The sequence below is a fragment of the Zalophus californianus genome, chromosome 2 (genome assembly GCF_009762305.2).
Source record: "Zalophus californianus isolate mZalCal1 chromosome 2, mZalCal1.pri.v2, whole genome shotgun sequence".
In the NCBI taxonomy this organism is placed as follows: Eukaryota; Metazoa; Chordata; class Mammalia; order Carnivora; family Otariidae; genus Zalophus; species Zalophus californianus.
This window is the reverse complement of record NC_045596.1, coordinates 42,612,850-42,638,078: the sequence shown is the minus strand read 5'-3', so window position 1 is coordinate 42,638,078 and position 25,229 is coordinate 42,612,850. Positions and strand designations below refer to the sequence as shown.

The following is a 25,229-nucleotide window of genomic DNA, read 5'->3' as shown; positions in this document are numbered from 1 at the left end:
CTATAGCTTTGTAATATAGTTTAAAATCAAGGAGTGTGGTGCCTCTAGCTTTGTTCTTCTTTCTCAGTATTTGGCTATTCAGAATCTTTGGTGATTCCATACAAATTTTAGGACTCTTTATCTTATATCAAGAATGCCATTTGAAGGTAGGAAATGTCAACAGATTGATTGGCTTAGGCCTGGGTTACTATCCATCCTGAGCCAATCTTGCTGTAGCAAGAGGGATAAAATTGCATTTGTTATGGAGAATGCCTTTTCCCACTCCTGATGGTGCTTTGATTAATTCCAGCCTCTCTAGCCTCTCTCTGCTCCTGGGAAGATGGGACCAACTCATCTGATTGGAATTTTGTAAAGCCTAGGTGAGAATGCTCTATGCAGCTCTGCCCTTCCTTTTGGGAGCAGACTCCCTCTCAGAGAACAGGAGTTCCCTTCCGTTACTCTATGTAGCAGGACCTGTCAAAGTCCATAGCTGACCGGTGACTCAGTGCCCAAGTCTGTATAATTTGGGGCTGAGTATTAGTAAGTCCACTTGGTCAACAGACCTGAGCTGCATGCCCTACTCTGGCCTCTAAGACAATAGAAGTGCTGTTTGGGATCTTCGTATTTACTCTTTGTTTTATTTTTCCAGTTGCTCAGACCTAGGCAGGGAAAAGATGACATTTACTAGGAATCTCCTTGACGTCTCCAAAGAAACATTGATTGACTTATGGCAAGTAAAGCCTTCCTTTAGAGCAAGAGGTGGGGTCCACACTAACCAAAGCACCTGACTACTCCAAGGAGGAAGAATGGATTCCCCGGAGAAAAATCTAGGTGCTAACAATGAATCATGGAACACTACATCAAAAACTAATCATGTAATGTATGGTGATTAACATAATAAAAAATTAAAAAAAAAAGAAAGGGAAGGAGAGGAACAATTAAAAAAAAAAATCTAGGTGCTGTCCAGATGAGAGAAGAACCCAAACAGATACTGAAAAGGCATTCATGAGATGCTTTTTTTTTTTTTTAAGATTTTATTTATTTATTTGACAGAGAGAGACAGTGAGAGCAGGAACGCAAGCAGGGGGAGTGGGAGAGGGACAAGCAGACTCCCCGCCGAGCAGGGAGCCCATGACCTGAGCCAAAGGCAGACACTTAACAACTGAGCCACCCATGAGATGCTTCTTAATATGGTCTGATTTATAATCGCTCTGTTTGCTTAGGTCTGCATGTTTGTGTTCTCCATAAATTCATATGTTGAAATCTTAACTCCCAAGGTGATGGTGTTAGGAGCTGGGGCCTTTGGTTGATGATGAAGTCATGAGAGCAGAGCCCTCATAAGTGGGGTTAGCACTCCTATAAAAGAGGCCTCAGAATGTTCCTTGGCCCTTCTGCCCCCTGAGGATATAACAAGAAGTCTACAACCCAGAAGAGCCCTTGCCTGAGTATGCCGGCACCCTAATCTCACACGTCCAGCCTCCAGAGCTGTGAGAAATAAACTTTACTGTTCATGGCTGTTCTCCACACAGGCCAGACTGACTCTTCAAACACTTCAGTAGTTCCCCCATTTTATGCAGCGTAAACAGTGGCCTCCAGAGCCCTACACTGCTATGATCTTGCCTTTACTACCCTTCCCAGCCCTTACTCTGTTGTAGCTGATCTGGCCTCTTGGCTACTCCTCAAACATTCCAGGCAACCTCCTGCCTCAGGGCCTTTGTACAGACTCTCCCTTCTGCCTGGAATGCTATTCTCTCAGATACCCATCTGATGACTCTTCACTTCCTTCCATCTAACTCAAATGACAACATCTCCGTGAGGTGTTGCCTGACTACCTCAGCCTTGGGAATAGCAGGGAGGGTCACTATGGCTGAGTTAGTGGTCAGTAGAGAGGCCTACCATATTGATGTCTTTGAGCCTGCCCAAAGCATCAGAGTCTGATAGATGGGGAGAACTGTTCTGGGCAAAAGAGTCATGTAGCAAAAGAGAGTTACAGCAGTAAAGTCAATGCTTCCAACCAAAGCCTGGGCCTCAACTCATTTGCTAGACAGGGCAAAAAACCCCACCCAACCTGGATTTTTAGATGACCCTAACAAGAGGGTAAAATATAACTAAACACCAAAATATAACTAATATTTGATTGAGAACACATAGATACGGTAACAATTCTACCCCACTATATTTGAACGAAAGCTTTCCCCCATACACATGTGAGTATAAATAGACAAAAAAAGGAGCAAATTATTACGTTGTACACTTTAAATATACACAACGTTATTTGTCAATTATACCTCAATAAAGCTGGAAAAATAAAACAAAAAATTTAAAGGAGCATCCAGAACAGCACAATTATAATTATGTAAAGTAAATGTAATATTTTCAATTTACTGAAGCCACACCCATGGAGACAGTGATGTTATAATAATCATACATATATCTGTTGATTAACATGATGAAACAGCTCAGCTCTCTCAAAAACTTTGCTTCACTCTTTATTACGACAAAAATCACAACTCACATTAAATCTTCATGTCTCTACTCAAAACCTCAACTATTTTGGAGTTTCTTTTTTTTTTTTTTTAAGAATGCCCTTTTAGCCAAGAAAATGTGTAAAAATCCTGTAGTCACAAATAGTTTGATATTAGCAACCATTTGTTTACATTATAAATAGGTAGCAAGCTGAACATTTTTGACAACTTAATTGCAGCTTGACAGCTAGGAAGGCAAGGCAACAGGCTATGGGGCTGGATCAGTAAAACTGACTCATGTACATTGTATGAGCTGTTTGATCTCAGAGTGATCACAAAAGACAAATCTGCGAAGAGAGGAATTCATAAAAGAGAATAAAGCTTAGCAAAAAGGAACTGCCTTTGGATCTTCAGAAGTGACTAAAATATTTTAATAGGGTTCTTTTAGCGCCTCTTTCTGCTTGCTTATGAAATATTGACAGGTCTTCCTGACTGGGAAAATCAAAACTCATTAAACTCACTGTGTCTTACTTGATTGAATAAAGAGAGGTAGAAAGACAGACTCATTATTATGAAAAAGAAACAATAGAAAGTATGGAAATTGGAGTTCCAAACATCAATCTTAATTTGTGCATTCCTGAGCAGTTTTCTAACTTAGGCATCAACTCCCCACTTCTCTTGTCATGAGCATCCTTTTCTGAGAATTTCCACAGGCATCCAAACTTGCTACTCAATACCTTCCAGTGCATATGTGCTCAAAGGTTGAACAATTGTCTGTTGTCCTTCTGTTCTATTTCCATATACTTCAGATTCCTCCCCAGCCTTCCCCATCCCCCCCATACATGTGCTGACTTATGTTCTGAGGCCACATCCAAATGCCAACTACCCCTCTTTGGAAAGATTCTACAAGTGGAGAAGTCAGCCAAGGGCCCATCTGAAGATAGCCTTCCCCCTTTCTGGTTTTTAGGTTAAGGGAATGTTATGAGGAAAGAAAAATGGGTGAGGGGAGATTGACAACTTGTGTGTGAATAAAAGAGAAATATTTTTTAAAAATCTGACACTATTGAGGGGAGCCTGGGTGGCTTAGCTGGTTAAGCATCTGACCTCGGCTCAAGTAGTGATCTCGGGGTCCTGGGATCCAGCCCCGCTTCCAGCCCCAGGTGGAGCCTACATCGGTCTCTGTGCTCAGTGGAGAGTCTGCTTGTCCCTCTGTCCCTCCCTCCACTTGTGTGTTCTCTCTCTATCTCAAATAAATAAATAAAACATTTTTAAAAACCTGACACTATTTTTTAAATTTTTATTGTTATGTTAATCACCATACATTACATCATTAGTTTTTGATGCAGTGTTCCATGATTCATTGTGCATAACACCCAGTGCTCCACGCAGAATGTGCCCTCTTTAATACCCATCACCAGGCTAACCCATCCCCCCACCCCCCTCCCCTCTAGAACCCTCAGTTTGTTTTTCAGAGTCCATTGTCTCTCATGGTTTGTCTCCCCCTCGAATTTCCCCCCCTTCATTCTTTTTTTTTTTTAGCTTTAAGATTTATTTTTGTAACTTTTTTTTTTTAACAGAGAAAAAAACACACTCCTTGGGAAAAGGTGAGGGATTGAGACAGGCCCTGGGTAAGTAGGATCACGACAGCACCTGGAGTTGATCGGCCTGCCTAGGAGAGAAACTCGGGCACTGCCACCCCACCTCAGGGGACAGCTACTGTCTGGGGCTCAGCAGACCAGTTCACATGCCACGTCAAGCTGCTATAGATCCAAGTCATAAAAATCTTCCAGCTCATCCTGAAACAAGTCCCACTCGTCTTCAGAGTCTGTCAGGTCGTCGTCCCCACCTGCGGCCAAAAGCATAAGCAACATCTCGCCCAGCTCAAAGGTGACAACCTCCTCTTCTTCGTTGTCAAAGGGGTTGCTGTTCTCTCTTTCCTCAATGAGCTCCCAGAAGTGGTTCCTTCGTTGGGCCCGGTATCTGCTTGATGTTCCCACTTTCTGTCTCTGTGGCTCCTCTCTACGGCCATCAGGGTACGCATGCTTGTAAAAACAGTTCCCTCCAAATGGGCAGCTCCCACGTCCTTCATCAAAATACCTGCACGCCTTGTTGCTCATTGCTTCCTTGTATTTCTGAATGAGTTTCTGCTTCTCTTCTTTCTCCTCCACCCAGTACTCACTTGGAATGACAAAGTTAGATATGATCCGGCATTCTGGGCAGGACTTTATGATCTTGCTCTCAAATTGCTTAGCACTCCTCCACTTGCGAATACACTTGAGACAGTAAGTGTGGTTGCAGTTGGAGAGAATCCCAAAGCGGCGCTCACTGGGGTTGGCTTTTTCATAGACCACCTCCATGCAGATGCCACACACCATGTCCTTACTGCGCTGGACAGCAAATGAGAGCTCCATGTCCTTCTCATGGGCCTCAATGCAAGATTTTATATGTTGCGATCTCTGGGCGGCATCAGTCGGATGGAGGACCTGCAGCCCACACATGTCGCAGGAGTCTCCGTGGAGATACACACAGTTCTCCCCGTACCGGCACTCTCCGACCGTAGCATAGGGGCAAAGCTGCTGCTTGGTTTCTGCTGCTGTTTGCTCTTTCTCCAATTCTTCCTTGGTCACTGAGCCCTGCGGGAATGCTTCAGTGCAGGAAGGGGCAATACAGCCACAGTAGGGCTGCCCAGGAACAAACTCAATGGCATTCACCCAGTCTTCTGAACCTGCTCCTACAGTTGCAAAGTTTGAATTTCTTGACTCGGCTTCGCCCGTATTCATTTCAACAACTGGTCCAACGCCTGATGAGAGACTTGAGGAAGCAGCAAGGGATGATTTTGCAGTTAGATCTACAGCAGTCACTTCATCCTGTTTCAAAGGCTTGCTATGTTCATACCTGCAGCAGTCTCCATAAATACAGTATCCTCGCTGAAAATACTTGCACACTACATCGTAAGGACTGTCAGAGAGGTCATGTGAGTAGCGACAGTTATCTCCTTCCTTACAAACTCCATGCATGAAATACCTTACGTTCAAGGTTTCCCTCCTGCTTTTGATGTTGTTTGTCGTGGTGGGGTTCAGAGCCGACGGCCAAGAAAATTCTTTGAGATCTGTTCGGTGCCAAAAACCGTGGTCTTATCAAAGCACAGGGACAAAAAAAAAAAAAAAAGGACTCGCGAGCAGAAAAGGTTATGGCTCTCTCCCCCCCTTCATTCTTCCCCTCCTGCTATCTTCTTTTTTTTTTCTTAACATATATTGCATTATTTGTTTCAGAAGTACAGATCTGTGATTCAACAGTCTTGCACAATTCACAGCACTCACCATAGCACATAACCTCCCCAGTGTCTATCACCCAGCCACCCCATCCCTCCCAACCGCCACCACTCCAGCAACCCTCAGTTTGTTTCCTGAGATTAAGAATTCCTCATATCAGTGAGCTCATATGATACATGTCTTTCTCTGATTGACTTATTTCGCTCAGCATAACACCCTCCAGTTCCATCCACGTTGTTGCAAATGGCAAGATCTCATTCCTTTTAATGGCTGCATAATATTCAATTGTGTGTGTATATATATATATATATATATACCACTTCTTCTTTATCCATTCATCTGCCGATGGACATCTAGGCTCTTTCCACAGTTTGGCTATTGTGGACATTGCTGCTATAAACATCGGGGTGCACGTACACCTTCGGATCCCTACATTTGTCTCTTTGGGGTAAATACTCAGTAGTGCAATTGCAGGATCATATGGTAGCTCTATTTTCAACTTTTTGAGGAACCTCCATACTGTTTTCCAGAGTGGTCACACCAGCTTGCATTCCCACCAGCAGTGTAGGAGGGTGCCCCTTTCTCCGCATCCCCGCCAACATCTGTCGTTTCCTGACTTGTTAATTTTAGTCATTCTGACTGGTGTGATGTGGTATCTCATTGAGGTTTTGACTTGGATTTCCCTGATGCCGAGCGATGTTGAGCACTTCTTCATGTGTCTGTTGGCCATTTGGATGTCTTCTTTGAGAAAATGTCTGTTCATGTCTTCTGCCCATTTCTTGATTGGATTATTTGTTCTTTGGGTGTTGAGATTGATAAGTTACTTATAGATTTTGGATACTAGTCCTCTATCTGATATGTCATTTGCAAATATCTTCTCCCATTCTATCGGTTGTCTTTTGGTTTTGTTGATGGTTTCTTTTGCTGTGCAAAAGCTTTTTATCTTGATGAAGTCCCAATAGTTCATTTTTGCCCTTGCTTCCCTTGCCTTTGGCGATGTTTCTAGGAAGAAGTTGCTGCAGCCGAGGTCACAGAGGTTGCTGCCTGTGTTCTCCTTTAGGATTTTGATGGAATCCTGTCTCACATTTAGGTCTTTCAACCATTTCAGGTCTATTTTTTGTGTGGTGTAAGGAAATGGTTCAGTTTGATTCTTCTGCATGTGGCTGTCCAATTTTCCCAACACGATTTGTGGAAGAGACTGTCTTTTTGCCCTTGGACATTCTTTCCTGCTTTGTCAAAGATGAGTTGACCACAGAGTTGAGGGTCCATTTCTGGGCTCTCTATTCTGTTCCACTGATCTATGTGTCTGTTTTTGTGCCAGTACCATACTGGCTTGATGATGACAGCTTTGTAATAGAGCTGGAAGTCTGGAATTGTGATGCCGTCAGCTTTGCTTTTCTTTAATTTTTTAATTCTTCTTTAATTTCCTGGTTGACCCATTCATTCTTTAGTAGGATGCTCTTTAGCCTCCATGTATTTGAGTTCTTTCTGACTTTCCTCTTGTGATTGAGTTCTAGTTTCAAAGCATTGTGGTCTGAAAATATGCAGGGAATGATCCCAATCTTTTGGTGGCGGTTGAGACCTGATTTGTGACCTATTCTGGAGAATGTTCCATGGGCACTAGAGAAGAATGTGTATTCTGTTGCTTTGGGATGGAATGTTCTGAATATGTCTGTGCAGTCCTTTTGGTCCAGTGTGTCATTTAAAGTCTTTATTTCCTTGTTGATCTTTTGCTTAGATGATCTGTCCACTTCAGTCGGGGGGTGTTAAAATCCCCCACTATATTGTATTGTTGTCAATGTGTTTCTTTGCTTTTGTTATTAATTGCCTTATATAATTGGCTGCTCCCATGTTAGGGGCATAGATATTTACAATTGTTAGATCTTCTTGTCGGATAGACCCTTTAAGTAGGATATAGTGTCCTTCCTCATCTCTTATTACAGGCTTTGGTTTAAAATCTAGTTTGTCTGATATAAGGATTGCCACCCCAGCAAATCCTGACACTACTGAAAGTCAAATAATACAGTAGGACTTCCACAGGGCAGGAGGTAAATCGTGATGCCTCACCTCTGCACCCTGAGCTTGTGGCTCCTTAGCTTAGGAGCCTTAACTCCTTCAGCCACACCTCTGATGACAAAATCTCAACATCTGTTACCATTCTTTCCATCTTCTTGTTTATTGCATAAAGCCCACGATATAAAAATTTTATCTTTTATTTTCAATCCTCCACAGCTGTTGGGATTTGGTTACCCTGCCTCAAAATGCAATATCTGCACAGCATTTTATAGCTTGCAAAGCACTGTGCATAAGTTATCTCATTTAATCTTTACAACCCTCAACTTCACAGATAAAAGAAACTGCAGATCAGAGAGGTTAAATATTGCCCAAGGACACACAGCTCATAGGTAAAGGAGTGAGAGCTAAAACCCAGGAGAGGCTTTAATCTTCTAGTTCAGTATGCATTTCATGGCAGCAAGTCACTTCAAAGTGGTGGAAAAGTTTTGAAGTTCTTATTTTTTTTTTTTAGGTTTTATTTATATATTTGACAGAGAGAGAGAGCACAAGCAGGGGGAGCAGCAGGCAGAGGGAGAGGGAAAAGCAGGCTCCCTGCCAAGCAGGGAGCGCCATGCAGGGCTTGATTCCAGGACCCCGGGATCATGAGATGAGCTGAAAGAGACGCTTAACCAACTGAGCCAACCAAGCATCACAGTTTTGAAGTTCTTGATAAGATTGAAGTAAGGCTTATTTTTAAATATAACCTATGAAATTGTGCAGCTTTATGAGAGGTCTGAGAAATATATGATTTCATTTGTATTGCTTAAAAGGAATACAAAGAAAAAAGGTATTATCATATTTCTTCATTTTAAGTTCAAGGTCTATTAGAGAACAACATAGTCTGTAAATTCAGAATCTACTTAATTTTACATAGACCACTTCTATTTTTAAAAAAATACTGTATTCTGAATTTCAGAATGATTTACACGTGGTTTACACAATTACCTACAGGTTTGTGAATTTCTCAGTAGACTGAAAGAAAAGTACATGCTTTCTGCCCACCAAATAGCTTTTTTGAGGAATGTTATTGAGCTGTTGGACTTCATGAGTTCAAAAGCTTGGAAACTTTTTGGTAACTTTTCCTATGCATCTGAGTAACAATTTAGGTCTTTGCACAAATATATATACACATATTTACGTTTATATAATTAAATCTCTTCCTTTTTAATATTGGTACCTCTTTAAAAAAATTTTTTTTTAATTTATTTGTCAGAAAGAGAGAGAAGGAAAGAGAAAGCACAAGCTGGGGGACTGACAGGCAGAAGAGAAGCAGGCTTCCCGCTGAGCAGGGAGCCCGATGTGGGACTCGATCCCAGGACCCTGGGATCATGACCTGAGCCGAAGGCAGACACTCGATTGACTAAGCCACCCAGGTGTCCCAATATTGGTACCTCTTGATTCATTTTCCTTTCTTATGGCTTGCTAGAACCTAACAGAAGCATTAAGTAAAATGATTACAGTGGGCAGCTTTTCTTGTTCCCAGCTTTAATGGGGATGTTGTAAATTTTTCACAACTCAGGAAGATATTTACCATTAGAGTCTGACAAATATCCTTTATCAAGTTTAAAATAACTTCTTTCTGGGGGTGCACAGGTGGCTTAGTAGGTTAAGTGTCCAACTCTTAATCTTAGCTCAGTTTTGATCTCAGGGTTGGGAGTTCAAGATCTATGTTGAGCTCCATGCTGGACATGGAGCCTACTTAAAATAATAATAATAATAACACTTATTATTATTATTATTTGTGTTTCTAGCATACTAAGAATTTTTATCAGAAATGGATGTTTAGAATGGAACTTTTGCTAAGGCATGGCCACTTCTCAGACCATACCCGATTCTGTGTGCTATTGAGGAAGAGATTTACCAACTTCAACTTCATAAGGAAAGTCTAGGAAATAAAAACAACTGAAGAGAAATTGTTTGGTGCTATAAAGCTTTCAACATGGAGGAAAGTGTTTTTAAAAAACACAAACATTCTGTATATATCCCTGTCTTAGATGTCTCTGTATATATCACACTACAGGGGAAATAATAAATTCAAAAATAAAATAAAAATATTTCAGACACTGACCAAGAACTCATTCTTAATGCACAGTATTCTTATGCTACTCAAGAACTAATCCAAACACAACTTTTTTTTTAGTGTCTTCCAGAACAATCGTTCCAAACAGGTAACAAGAATTAACATTTTTTTGTGATTATTTTTATTCTTTGTGATTTTTTCCTAGCTCTTTACAGTTTGGGGAAGCAATTTTACATTTATGAATTAGCATTTCTAAAACTCCATCTCAGTAAACTTTATATTAATATTTGGGTGACTATATTTCCCAGCATTTTTTAAAAATATGTTTTCTTCAAAGATATGTTTTTAACTCTTCACTTTTTACATTTACTAACATATTCCTCATCTCTTCAGAAAGGCTGTCCACATTGGCTCTGTGCATAAATCCATGAGTAGTTTTTGAGGTTTGCTCTTAGTTAATTCCATGGAAATAGGTTGGCATTACTTAGTGAGTAGCCCTGAAGACTTTATTTCAAACATAACATGAAATATTCCAGCATGGTGACACCAGGTAATCATCACAAACTAATCAGATGGAAAAAAATTACATCCTAGACTAAAAACTGCCTTATGCCAGGGCAGTTATCCCTCAACAATATAAGCTCTTGGTGATTAGGGTTACATAAGGAGAGGATGGAGCCATACTATTCTTGGAAGAAGGGGAAACAAACACCAACACTGCATGTACTGGCTTTCCTCCCCAGAAGAAATTCCAGTTTGTTCTTCTTTAAAAAAAAAAAAAAGATTTATATATTTATTTGTCAGAGAGAGAGCATGAACAGGGGGAGTGGCAGGCAGAGGGAGAAGCAGGCTCCCTGCTAAGCAAGGAGCCCAATGTGGGGCTCAATCCCAGGACCCTGAGATCATGACCTGAGCCAAAGGCAAACACTTAACCGACTGAGCCACTCAGGTATCCCACCAGTATGTCCATCTTATAATATGCTCAGAAAAGCGGTGCCTCGGCGGCTCAGATGGTTAAATGTCTGCCTTTGGCTTGGGTCATGATCTTCAGGTCCTGGGATTGAGCCCCACATTGGGCTCCCAGCTCAACGGGGAGTCTGCATCTCCCTCTCTCTCTGCCTCTCTCCCTGCTTCTGTTCTCTCTCTCTCTCAAATGAATAAATATAATCTAATAATAATAATATGCTCAGAATATAAAACAATACTTCAAATTCAGTCTATTTCTTTCTTCAGTCATTATGTTTTCATTAATGAACTGTTTGGTTCCCATAGTCCTTGATATCTCACTAGCATTACTTTTTATTATTCCATTTTATATAATCTTTATTAGCTTATTAGTTGCATATCTTTTTGTCTCTTCTGTTTTGTTTTGGCTTGGTTTGGTTAGTGCATTTTGGTTTAGAGTATGCATCCTTATTACCAGTCTCCCTTCAAGAAATACTATACCAACTGTAGTATAAATATAGTATTATACCACCTATAGCATAAGGACTTTACCTATTGTATAAGAACCTCACAACAGTATCCCTCAGTGAAAGCTTCTCTTCCAGCTTCTGTGCTATTGTTGCATGTATTTTACTTCTATATACAGTTGATCATTATTTGCAGATTCCATAATTGTGAATTCAACTAGTTACTAAAATTTACTTGTAACCCACAAAATCTAATACTTATGGCCCTTTCTCACTCATTTGTGGACATACGTAGAGAAGGAAAAATTAGAGTCATTCAAGGTCCTGTTCAAGGCAGAATAAGGCAACGCTCAGCCTTATTTGCTTCATCTATTATATTGTAAACAAGTGTCCCATTTGTGATCTATTAGTTCCACTAAATGAAAGTTGGGGTGGCAATCCTTATATCAGACAAATTAGATTTTAAACCAAAGACTGTAATAAGAGATGAGGAAGGACACTATATCCTACTTAAAGGGTCTATCCGACAAGAAGATCTAACAATTGTAAATATCTATGCCCCTAACATGGGAGCAGCCAATTATATAAGGCAATTAATAACAAAAGCAAAGAAACACATTGATAACAATATAATAATAGTGGGGGACTTTAACATCCCCCTCACTGAAATAGACAGATCATCTAAGCAAAAGATCAACAAGGAAATAAGGGCTTTAAATGACACACTGGACCAGATAGACTTCACAGATATATTCAGAACATTCCATCCCAAAGCAAGAGAATACAAATTCTTCTCCAGTGCACATGGAACATTCTCCAGAATGGATCACATCCTGGGTCACAAATTAGGTCTCAACTGGTACCAGAAGATTGGGATCATTCCCTGCATATTTTTGGACCACAACACTTGGAAACTAAAATTTAATCACAAGAGGAAATTTGGAAAGAACTCAAATACATGGAGGCTAAAGAGCATCATACTAAAGAATGAATGGGTCAACCAGGAAATTAAAGAATTAAAAAATTCATGGAAACCAATGAAAATGAAAACACAACTGTTCAAAATCTTTCAGATGCACCAGAGGCGGTCCTAAGAGGAAAGTACATAGCAATACAAGCCTTTCTCAAGGAGCAAGAAAGATCTGAAATACACAACCTAACCCGACACCTAAAGGAGCTGGAGAAAGGACAGTAAATAAAGCCTAAACCCAGCAGGAGAAGAGAAATAGTAAAGATGAGAGCAGATGTCAATGAAATAGAAACCAAAAGAACAGTAGAACAGATCAACAAAACTAGGAGCTGGTTCTTTGAAAGAATTAAGAAGATTGAAAAACACCTGTCCAGACTTATCAAAATGAAAAGAGAAAGGACCGAAATAAATGAAATCATGAATGAAAGAGGAGAGATCACAACCAACACCAAAGAAATACAAACAATCATAAGAACATATTATGAGCAACTATACGCCAACAAATTAGACAATCTGGAAGAAATTGATTCATTCCTAGAGATGTATAAGCTACGAAACTGAACCAGGAAGAAATAGAAAACCTGAACAGACCCATAACCAGCAAGGAAAATTGAAGCAGTCATCAAAAATCTCCCCACAAACAAGAGCCCAGGGCCAGATGGCTTCCCAGGGGAATTCTACCAAACATTTAAAGAAGAATTAATACCTATTCTTCTGAAACTGTTCCAAAAAATAGAAATGGAAGGAAAAACTTCCAAACTCATTTTTTGAGGCCAACATTATTTTGATCCCCAAACCAGACAAAGACCCTATCAAAAAGGAGAACTACAGACCAATATCCCTGACGAACATGGATGCAAAAATTCTCACCAAAATACTAGCCAATATGATCCAACAGTACATTAAAAGTATTATTCACCACGACCAAGTGGAATTTATTCCTGGGCTTCAAGAGTGGTTCAACATCTGCAAATCAATCAATGTGATATACTACATTAATAAAAGAAAGGACAAGAACCATATAATACTCTTAATAGATGCAGAAAAAGCATTTGACAAAGTACAGCATCCTTTCTTGATTAAAACTCTTCAGAGTGTAGGGATAGAGGGTACATACCTTGATATCATAAAAGCCATCTATGAAAAACCCACAGCGAATATCATTCTCAATGGGGAAATACTGAGAGCCTTCCCCCTAAGGTCAGGAACATGGCAGGGATGTCCACTCTCACCACTGCTATTCAACATAGTATTAGAAGTCCTAGCCACAGCAATCAGACAACAAAGAGAAAAATAAAGGCATCTGAATCGGCAAAAAAGAAGTCAAACTCTCACTCTTTGCACATGATATGATACTTTATGTGGAAAACCCAAAAGACTCCACCCCAAAACTGCTAGAACTCATACAGGAATTTAGTAAAGTGGCAGGATATAAAATCAATGCACAGAAATAAGTTGTATTTCTATACACCAACAAGATAGAAGAAAGAGAAATTAAGGAGTCAATCCCATTTACAATTGCACCCCAAATCATAAAATACCTAGGAATAAACCTAACCAAGGAGGCAAAGGATCTGTACTCAGAAAACTATAGAACACTCATGAAAGAAATTGGGGAAGACCCCAAAAAATGGAAAAACATTCCATGCTCATGGATTGGAAGAACAAATATTGTTAAAATGTCTATGCTACCTAGGGCAATCTATACATTCGATGCAATCCCTATCAAAATACTATCAATTTTTTTTCACATAGCTGGAACGAATAATCCTAAAATTTGTATGGAACCAGAAAGACCCTGAATCGCAAAAGGAATGTTGAAAAAGAAAACCAAAGCCAGTGACATCACAATTCTGGACTTCAAGCTCTATTACAAAGCTGTAACCATCAAGACAGTATGGTACTGGCACAAAAACAGACACATAGATCAATGGAACAGAATTGAGAACCCAGAAATGGACCCTCAACTCTATGGTCAACTAATCTTCAACAAAGCAGGAAAGAATATCCAATGGAAAAAAGACAGTCTCTTCAGCAAATGCTGTTGGGAAAATTGGACAGCCACATGCAGAAGAATCAAACTGGACCGTTTCCTTACACCATACATAAAAATAGACTCAAAATGGATGAAAGACCTAAATGTGAGACAGGAATCCATCAAAATCCTAGAGGAGAAGGCAGGCAGCAATGTCTGTGACCTCGGCTGCAGCAACTTCTTCCTAGACCCATCGCCAAAGGGAAGGGAAGCAAGGGCAAAAATGAACTATTAGGACTTTATCAAGATAAAAATCTGTTGCATAGCAAGGGAAACAGTCAATAAAACCAAAAGACAACTGACAGAATGGGAGAAGATATTTGTAAATGACATATCAGATAAAGGGCCAATATCCAAAATCTATAAATAACAACAAACTCAACACCCAAAGAACAAATAATCCAATCAAGAAATGGGCAGAAAACATGAATGGACATTTCTGCAAAGAAGACATCCAAATGGCCAAAAGACACATGAAAAAGTGTTCAACATCACTCAGCATCAGGGAAATCCAAATCAAAACCACAGTAAGATACCACCTCACACTAGTCAGAATAGCTGAAATTAACAAGTCAGGAAATGGCAGATTTTGGTGAGGATGCAGAGAAAGGGGAACCCTCCTACACTGTTGGTAGGAATGCAAGCTGGTACAGCCACTCTGGAAAACATTATGGAGGTTCCTCAAAAAGTTGAAAATAGAGCTACCCTATGACCCAGCAATTGCACTACTAGGGATTTACCCCAAAGATACAAATGTAGTGACCCTAAGGGGCAAATGCACCCCGATGTTTATAGCAGCAATGTCCACAATAGCCAAACTCTGAAAAGAGCCCAGATATCCATTGACAGATGAATGGATAAAGAAGATGTGGTGTGTGTGTGTGTGTGTGTGTGTGTGTGTGTGTGTGTGTGTGTGTGTGTGTGTATACATATATACAATGGAATGTTATGCAGCCATAAAAAAAAATGTGATCTTGCCATTTGCAACGACATGGATGGAACTAAAGGGTATTTATGCTAAGCAAAATAAGTCAATCAGAGAAAGACAATAATCATATGATCTCGGGTCCCTGGGTGGCTCAGATGGTTAAGCGTCTGCCTTCAGCTCAGGTCATGATCCCAGGGTCCTGGGATCGAGTCCCGCATCGGGCTCCCTGCTCCTTGGGAGCCTGCTTCTCCCTCTGCCTCTCTCTCTCTCTCTCTCTTTCATGAATAAATAAATAAAATCTTTTAAAAAAAAGATCATATGATCTCGCTGATATGTGGAATTTGAGAAAAAAGGCAGAGGATCATGGGGAAGAAAGGAAAAAATACAAGACGAAACCAGAGAGGGAGACAAATCTTAAGAGACTCTTAATCTCAGGAAAGAAACTGTGGGTTGCTGGGGGGGGGTGGAGGGTGGGAGGGATGGGGTGGCTAAGTGTTGGACATTGGGGAGGGTATGTGCTATGGTGACCACTGTGATTGTGTAAGACTGATGAATCACAGACCTGTATCCCTGAAACAAATAATACATTATATAACAAACGAAAAAGAATACCCTTAACTACAAATCAAAACAGTGGTACTAGCAGAAAGACAGATGTACAGAACAATAGAATAGAACAGATGGCCCAGAAATAAATGTCAAATGACTTTCTTTTTTCTTTTTTTTTTTAAGTTTTAAAAAAAATTTTTAAGTATTCTCTCTGCCCAACTTGGGGCTCAAACCCATAACCTGGAGATCAAGAGTCACATGCTCTACTGACTGAGCCAGCCAGGGGCCCCTCAAATGATTTTCAATAAGTGTGCCAAGAGCATTCAATAGGGAAGGGACAGTAACTTCAACTGAATATCCAGTTTGGAAGAATGGATATCCCCATACAAAAGAATAGAGTTGGACACTTACCTTACACCATAAACAAAGAGTAACGCTGAATGGATTAAAGACCTAAATGTAAGACTTAAAAATATATAACTCCTAGAAGAAATCATAGGGAAAATCTTTATGACATTGGATTCAGTAATGATTTCTTGGATATGACACCAAAAGCATAAGCAATGAAAGAAAAAATAGACAAACAGGAACAAAACAAATTGAAAACTTCTGTGCATCAAAGAACAGAATCAACAAAGTGAAAGGCAACCTACAGAATGGGAGAAAGTATTTGCAAATGATATTTCCCATAAGGGACACAATTCAGAATATATTCAGGATTCCTACAAGTAAACAATATTCAGAATATATTCAGAATTCCTACAACTAAACAACAAAAAATCAAATAATCCAATTTAAAAATGAGCAAAGGACTTGAATAGAAATTTCTCCCAAGAAGATATACTAATAGCCAACATGTATTTAAAAAGATGTTCAGTATCACTAATCATTAGAGAAATGCAAATCAGAATCACAATGAGACATTACTCTACACCATTAGGAGAGCTACTACAAAAAACAAACAAACAAATCACAGAAAATAACAAGTATTGGGAGGAATATGGAAAGTTGGAATCCTTCTATGCTCTTGGTGGGATTGTAAAAAATGGTACAACCGCTACGGAAAACAGTACGGCGGTTCCTCAAAAAATTAAAAATAGAACTACCATATGACCCAGCAATGCTACTTCTGGATATATATCCAAAAGAAATTAAAGCAGGATCTCAAAGAGACATTTGCACATCCATATGCTTAGCAGCACTATTCACAACAGCCAAGAGGTGGAAGCAACCCAAATGTCCATTAGTGGATGAACCGATTAACAAAATGTGGTATATAAACACAGTGGAATACCATGCAACCTTTCACATGTTACAAAATGGATGAACCTTGAAAACATGCTAAGTGAAATAAGGCAGTGTTCTAAACAAAAGATTCACAGCAGCTGCACTCTCAATTTCGAAGGGGAAAAACCACTTTATTGATATTATAAAAATCTAATAGAAACAGAAAAGAAGAAAAGGGAAGCCTGTGCATAGATGAGGGCAATAGTAAGCAGTAAAGGAGAATAAGACAAAATGACATCAAATCACATACTTAAAACATCCAATCTCATCCACTGGGGAAGCCCTGTGGAGACAGCCAGTCCCAATTGAGAGGCCTCGTCGTCGGAATGTCCTCCCCTCAGGTGACTCTTCCAACTGACCAATCCCACAAGGGCCATATTTATAGAGCAAATGATGGGCTCTGAAGTTAAACATTTGTTTGCCTACGTGCAGTTTGGAGCGAGCTGCATTCCTATGTTATCATGTCCTTACATCTTCAAGAAGTGTGAGCTAGGTGTGCTTGCCTCCCCTTCTGGATTCCATTCTGGGGGGCCAGCCCAGCCTGAAGCTGGGGGGGATGCAAGGTAAGACTGACAGCTCTTGGTGTCCAGACCAGAAGGGCCAATCTGACCTGGAGACCAACTCATGTCAACTGATCAGGCTCCCAAGGTTACTTCTGCAGCACAAGTCTCACAAACAACATTTTTTAGCCTGCCTGCATACCATGCAGGTCGGGGTGGTTGGTTATGCAGGACGAATCACAAAAACCCACATCCATGCAATACAGGCAGACACAGAAGAACAAATATTGTATGATTCCACTTGTATGAGGTGTTTAAAGCAGTCAAATTCATTGATATAGTAAAAGTAGAATGGTGGTTACCAGGAGCTGGGGTGAGAGGAAAAATGGAGTTGTTGTTCAATGGATATAGAGTTTCAGTTCTGCAGGATGAAAAGTTCTGGAGCTCTGTTTCACAATAATGCAAACGTATTTTATACTACTGACCTGTATACCACAAAATGGTCATGATGGTCAATTCAATGATAGTGTTTTTACGATAGTTTTTAAAGAAGCCACTTTAAAATTTTTATTTATTTATTTATTTATTTGAGAGAGAGAGAGAGAGAGAGAGAGAGAGAGAGAGAGAGAGTGGGTGGAGGGGCAGAGGGAGAGGGACAAGCAGACTCCCTGCTAAACATAGAGCCCAATGCAGGGCTCGATCTCACGACCCCAAGATCATGACCTGAGCTGAAATCAAGAGTCGGACACTTAACCAACTGAGCCACTCAGGCGCCCCTAAAGAAGCCACTTCAGAGTATATGTGTGACTCAAACATACAGAAGCTCCTAGTTTGGTGACTCTTCAAGCTGCTGTTTCTTTGAGGAGAAGCCAAGTAGAATGTTGGGGGTTTCAGGTTTGGGGTGGGGGATTAGTCACTGCAGTTACACAGATCATAAAATATACTATGAAAGGAAAGAAGCCAGAATTTTTTGTTTGTTTGTTTGTTTGTTTGGTTGGTTGGTTGGTTGGTTGGTTGGTTGGTTTGGGCTCAATTTGTTCAAGAGATTTATGCAGATAAATCAGATAATTAAAGAATATTTGCTTAAAGATCACTTTGGTTTACAGATGTCAATACAGCCTAAGGGTGGAAATCCTGCCATTATGGGTTGAACTGTGTCCCCCTCAAATTCATATGTTGAAGCCATAAACCCCCATACCTTAAGACAGTAAATTTTATGTTATGTGTTTTTTCAATTAAATTATAAAAATTATTTTTAAAATAAATAAATTCAAAATAGATTAAAGACCCAAACATAAGAGCTAAAAGTATAAAACTCTTAAAATATAGGGAAAAACCTTGATGACATTGAATTTGGCAATAATTTTTTGCATATGACACCAAAAGCACAGCAAACAAAACAAAATTAAGTTTGACTTCATCAAAATTAAAACTTTTGGTGGTGCCTGGGTGGCTCAGTCATTAAGCATCTGTCTTTGGCCCAGTTCGTGATCCCAGGGTCCTAAGATCAAGCCCCGTATCTGGCTCTCTGCTCAGCGGGGAGCCTGCTTCTCCTTCTCCCTCTTCCTGCCACTCTGCCTACTTATGCCCTCTCTCTCTCTCTCTCTCAAATAAATAAAATACAACTCTTTTTAAAAAATTAAAATTATTGTCCTTCATTGAAGGACAATATCAACATAGTGAAAAGGCAACTGAAGGAATGGAAGAAAATACATGCAAATCAAATATCTGATAAGAAAATGATATCCAGAATATATACAGAACTCTTAAAATTCAACATTAAAGAGCATCCAACCTGATTAAAAAACAGGCAAAGGATTTGAATAGACATTTCTCCAAAGAAGATATGCAAATGCCAATGAGCACATGAAAAGATGCTCAAAATCAGTAATCATTAGGGAAATGTAAATCAAAACCACAGTGAGGTATAACTTCACACTCATTAGATTGGCTACTATCAAAAACCAAAACAAAGGGGAGGGGGCAAGATGGCGGAGGAGTAGGAGACCTGGATTTCGTCTGATCTCAGGAATTCAGCTGAATAGGGATCAAACCATTCTGAACACCTATGAACTCAACAGGAGATCGAAGAGGAGAGTAGCAACAACTCTCTGAACAGAGAAGCGACCACTTACTGGAAGGTAGGACGTGCGGAGAAGTGAATCCGAGGAGATATTCGGGAGGATAGGCGGCGGGGGAGGGGCCTCCGTCGGCCGCTTCTGGCAAGTGATAGAGCCGCGGAGCACAAAATCGGAACTTTTAGAAGTCGGCTCCGCTGAGGGACGTCGCTGCAGTGGCTAAGCAGGGGGTGGAATCCTCCCAGGACAGTGTGGTCTCAGGACCCTTGGGGTCACAGAAAGACCGGGGGTGCCTGAGTGCGGCAGAGCTCCCAGGTATCGGAGCGGGGAAGCCGGCTGCAGAGAGGGAGCCGAGGCGCGGGCTCTCAGCTCGGGGTTGCCATAAACTGTGATCCGCGGCCCAGTCGGGCCACTGCTCCTCCAGCAGGGACCCAACAAGCGGCAGAGCCGGGGAGACTCCCCTTCCTCCCCAGGGAGGAACGGTGCGGGAGTGCACCGCAGAGTTTTGCTGGGTTTGCAGACTCCACACGGAGTCAGGTGCCAGAGATAGAACGCTCGGTCACAGGCCGGGTGAGCACGGAGTGCGGCCGGAGACCGGGGAGACGGGAGTGATTGACTGCTTTTCTCTGTGGGCGCACTGAGGAGCGGGGCCCTGAGTTCTCAGCTCCTCTGGGTGGAGATTAGGAGGCCACCATTTTTGCCCTGGTCCTCCAAGGCTGTACCGGGAGCTTGCAGGGAACAAAAGCTCCTGAGATCAAACCCGAGCAGCTTGCTTAGCCCGGACCGACAAGGGCGGGGCAATTCAGCCTCCGGCAAAGACATTTGGAAACCACAGCAACAGGCCCCTCCCCCAGAAGATCAGCACAAACAGCCAGCAAGCCAAGACCAAGTTTACTGATCAAGGAGAACGGGAGAACTCCAGCGCTAGGGGAATACTGCACATAGAATTCATGGATTTTTTTTACCATGATTCATTAGTTCATCAAAGTTAATTTTTGTTAACTGTTTTTTTTTCTTTTTCTTTTTCCCTTTTTCAACCAACATCTTATCAATCTCTTTTTAAAAAAAATTTTTTTTTTATTTTTCATTTTTAGAGTCATATTTTATCCCTTCATAGTAGTTACCCTTATTTTTGGCATATATATATAAGTTGTTCTCTCTTTAAAATTTTGAGATCCAGTTTCTTCTAACAGATCAAAATATACCCTAAATCACTAGTGTATGGCTCTGTTCTAGTCTCCTGCCTGATCACATTCTCTCCCTTTTTTTTTCCTTAAATCTTCTTCTTTCTTTTTTCAAACAACTTCTTATCTTATCAATTCCTTTTCTAAAATCTTTTATAATTTTCATCTTTACAATCATCTTCTATCCCTTCATTGTATCAACCCTTATTTTGTACATATATGTCTTTCTTCCTTTAAAATTTTAGGAGGCACTTTTTTCTAACAGACCAAAATACGCCCAAAATCTAGTGTGTGGCACTGATCTATGCACTAGCCTGATCATATTTGATCATATTCTGCTTTTTTTGTATTGTTCTGTTTTTGTTTTTATCTTTTTTTTCTTTTCTCTTTCTTTTTTCTTTCTTTCCCTTTCTTTTCCCCTGGTTTCAGGTCTTTTCTGATTTGTATACAGTATATTTGCTGGGGACGTTGTAAACCTGTTAGCATTTTGTTCTCTCATTCATCTATTCTCCTCTGGACAAAATGACAAGACAAAAAAAATCACCTCAGCAAAAAGAACAAGAAGTAGTACCGTCAGCCAGGGACCTACTCAATACGGACATTAGTACGATGTCGGACCTAGAGTTCAGAATCATGACTTTAAAGATACTAGCTGGGCTTGAAAAAAGCGTGGAAGTTATTAGAGAAGCTCTTTCTGGAGAAATAAAAGAACTAAAATCTAACCAAGTCGAAATCAAAAAGGCTATTGATGTGCAATCAAAAATGGGGGCACTAACTGCTAGAATAAATGAGGCAGAAGAGAGAATCAGTGATATAGAAGACCAAATGATGGAAAATAAAGAGGCTGAGAAAAAGAGAGAGAAACAACTACAGGATCACGAGGGCAGAATCTGAGAGATAAGTGATACGATAAGACAAAACAACATTAGAATAATTGGGATCCCAGAAGAAGAAGAAAGAGAGAGAGGGGCAGAAGGTATACTGGAGCAAATAATAGCAGAGAACTTCCCTAATGTGAGGAAGGAAACAGGTATCAAAATCCAGAAGGCACAGAGAACCCCTCTCAAAATCAATAATAATAGGTCAACACCCCGACATCTAATAGTAAAACTTACGAGTCTCAGAGACAAAGAGAAACTCTTGAAAGCAGCTCGGGAGAAGAGATATGTAAACTACAATGGTAAAAATATTAGATTGGCAACAGACCTATCCACAGAGACCTGGCAGGCCAGAAAGGACTGGCAAGATATCTTCAGAGAACTAAACGAGAAAAATATGCAGCCAAGAATACTATATCCAGCTAGGATGTTGTCATTGAAAATAGAAGGAGAAATAAAAAGCTTCCAGAACAAACAAAAACTAAAGGAATTTGCAAACACGAAACCAGCCCTCCAAGAAATATTGAAAGGGGTCCTCTAAGCAAAGAGAGAGCCTAAAAGCAGCATAGATCAGAAAGGAACACAGACAATATACAGTCACAGTCACCTTACAGGCAATACAATGGCAATAAATCATACCTTTCAATAGTTACCCTGAATGTGAATGGGCTAAATGCCCCAATCAAAAGACACAGGCTATCAGATTGGATTAAAAAACAAGACCCATCAATATGCTGTCTGCAAGAGACTCATTTTAGACCCAAAGACACCCCCACATTGAAAGTGAGGGGGTGGAAAACCATTTACCATGCTAATGGACACCAAGAGAAAGCTGGGGTGGCAATCCTTATATCAGACAAACTAGATTTTAAAACAAAGACTGTAATAAGAGATGAGGAAGGACACTATATCCTACTTAAAGGGTCTATCCAACAAGAAGATCTAACAATTGTAAATATCTATGCCCGAACATGGGAGCAGTCAATTATATAAGGCAATTAATAAAAAAAGCAAAGAAACACATTGACAACAATACATTAATAGTGGGGGACTTTAACAACCCCCTGACTGAAATGGACAGATCATCTAAGCAAAAGATCAACAAGGAAATAAAGACTTTAAATGACACACTGGACCAAATGGACTTCACAGACATATTCAGAACATTCCATCCCAAAGCAACGGAATACACATTCTTCTCTAGTGCCCATGGAACATTCTCCAGAGTTGATCACATCTTAGGTCACAAATCAGGTCTCAACCGGTACCAAAAGATTGGGATCATTCCCTGCATATTTTCAGACCACAATGCTTTCAAACTAGAACTCAATCACAAGAGGAAAATCGGAAAGAACTCAAATACATGGAGGCTAAAGAGCATCCTACTAAAGAATGAATGGGTCAACCAGGAAATTAAAGAAGAATTAAAAAAATTCATGGAAACCAATGAAAATGAAAACACAACTGTCCAAAATCTTTGGGATACAGCAAAGGCAGTCCCGAGAGGAAAGTATATAGCAATACAAGCCTTTCTCAAGAAACAAGAAAGGTCTCAAATACACAACCTAACCCTACACCTAAAGGAGCTGGAGAAAGAACAGCAAATAAAGCCTAAACCCAGCAGGAGAAGAGAAATAATAAAGATCAGAGCAGAAATCAATGAACTAGAAACCAAAAGAACAGTAGAAGAGATCAACGAAACTAGGAGCTGGTTCTTTGAAAGAATTAACAAGATTGATAAACCCCTGGTCAGACTGATCAAAAAGAAAAGAGAAATGACCCAAATCAACAAAATCATGAATGAAAGAGGAGAGATCACAACCAACACCAAAGAAATACAAACAATTATAAGAACATGTTATGAGCAACTCTATGCCAGCAAATTAGATAACCTGGAAGAAATGGGTGCATTCCTAGAGATGTATCAACTACCAAAATTGAACCAGGAAGAAATAGAAAACCTGAACAGACCTATAACCACTAAGGAAATTGAAGCAGTCATCAAAAATGTCCCAAGAAACAAAAGCCCAGGGCCAGATGGCTTCCCAGGGGAATTCTATCAGACATTTAAAGAAGAATTAATACCTATTCTCCTGAAACTGTTCCAAAAAATAGAAATGGAAGGAAACCTTCCAAATTCATTTTATGAGGCCACCATTACCTTGATCCCCAAACCGGACAAAGACCCCATCAAAAAGGAGAATTACAGACCAATATCCTTGACGAACATGGATGCAAAAATTCTCACCAAAATACTAGCCAATAGGATCCAACAGTACATTAAAAGGATTATTCACCATGACCAAGTGGGATTTATCCCTGGGCTGCAAGGCTGGTTCAACATCCGCAAATCAATCAACGTGATACAATACATTAACAAAAGAAAGAACAAGAATCATATGATCCTCTCAATAGATGCAGAAAAAGCATTTGACAAAGTACAACATCCTTTCTTGATCAAAACTCTTCAGAGTATAGGGATAGAGGGTACATACCTCAATATCATAAAAGCCATCTACGAAAAACCTACAGCGAATATCATTCTCAATGGGGAAAAGCTGAGAACTTTTCCCCTAAGGTCAGGAATGCGGCAGGGATGTCCACTCTCACCACTGCTATTCAACATAGTACTAGAAGTCCTAGCCACAGCAATCAGACAACAAAAAGAAATCAAAGGCATCCAAATCGGCAAAGAGGAAGTCCAACTCTCACTCTTTGCAGATGATATGATACTGTATGTGGAAAACCCAAAAGAGTCTACCCCGAAACTGCTAGAACTCATACAGGAATTCAGTCAAGTAGCAGGCTATAAAATCAATGCACAGAAATCAGTGGCATTCCTATACACCAACAACAAGACAGAAGAGAGACAAATCAAGGAGTCAATCCCATTCACAATTGCACCCAAAACCATAAGATACCTAGGAATAAATCTAACCAAAGAGGCAAAGGATCTGTACTCAGAAAACTATAAAATACTCAGGAAAGAAATTGAAGAAGACACAAAGAAATGGAAAAACGTTCCATGCTCATGGATTGGGAGAACCAACATTGTGAAGATGTCACTGCTACCTAGAGCAATCTACACATTCAATGCAATCCCCATCAAAATACCATCCACTTTTTTCAAAGAAATGGAACAAATAATCCTAAAATTTGTATGGAACCAGAAGAGACCCCAAATAGCCAGAGGAATATTGAAAAAGAAAAGCAAAGCTGGCGGCATCACAATTCCAGACTTCCAGCTCTATGACAAAGCTGTCATCATCAAGACAGTATGGTACTGGCACAAAAACAGACACACAGATCAATGGAACAGAATCGAGAGCCCAGAAATGGACCCTCAACTCTATGGTCAACTGATCTTTGACAAAGCAGGAAAGAATGTCCAGTGGAAAAAAGACAGTCTCTTCAACAAATGGTGTTGGGAAAATTGGACAGCCACATGCAGAAGAATGAAACTGGACCATTTCCTTACACCACACACAAAAATAGACTCCAAATGGTTGAAAGACCTAAACGTGAGACAGGAGTCCATCAAAATCCTAAAGGAGAACACAGGTAGCAACCTCTTCGACCTCAGCCACAGCAACTTCTTCCTAGAAACATCGCCAAAG

The 25,229-nt window shown here is 40.2% G+C and overlaps 1 protein-coding gene across 1 annotated transcript; it reads right to left on the bottom strand.

Annotated features, from left to right (window-relative positions):
* Positions 1 to 3,986: 3,986 nt before the first annotated feature.
* Positions 3,987 to 5,471, bottom strand: LOC113925345 (E3 ubiquitin-protein ligase makorin-1-like). Its single transcript, XM_035726317.1, has one exon. The coding sequence runs from the start codon at positions 5,459 to 5,461 to the stop codon at positions 4,205 to 4,207; it is 1,257 nt and encodes a 418-aa protein (XP_035582210.1). The 5' UTR covers positions 5,462 to 5,471; the 3' UTR covers positions 3,987 to 4,204.
* Between the last annotated feature and the right edge of the window lie 19,758 nt (positions 5,472 to 25,229).

What these genes read in the sequence shown, in the direction of transcription:
- LOC113925345 (XM_035726317.1), bottom strand. Translation starts at nt 5,461, where the DNA reads ATGCATGGAGTTTGTAAGGAAGGAGATAACTGTCGCTACTCACATGAC.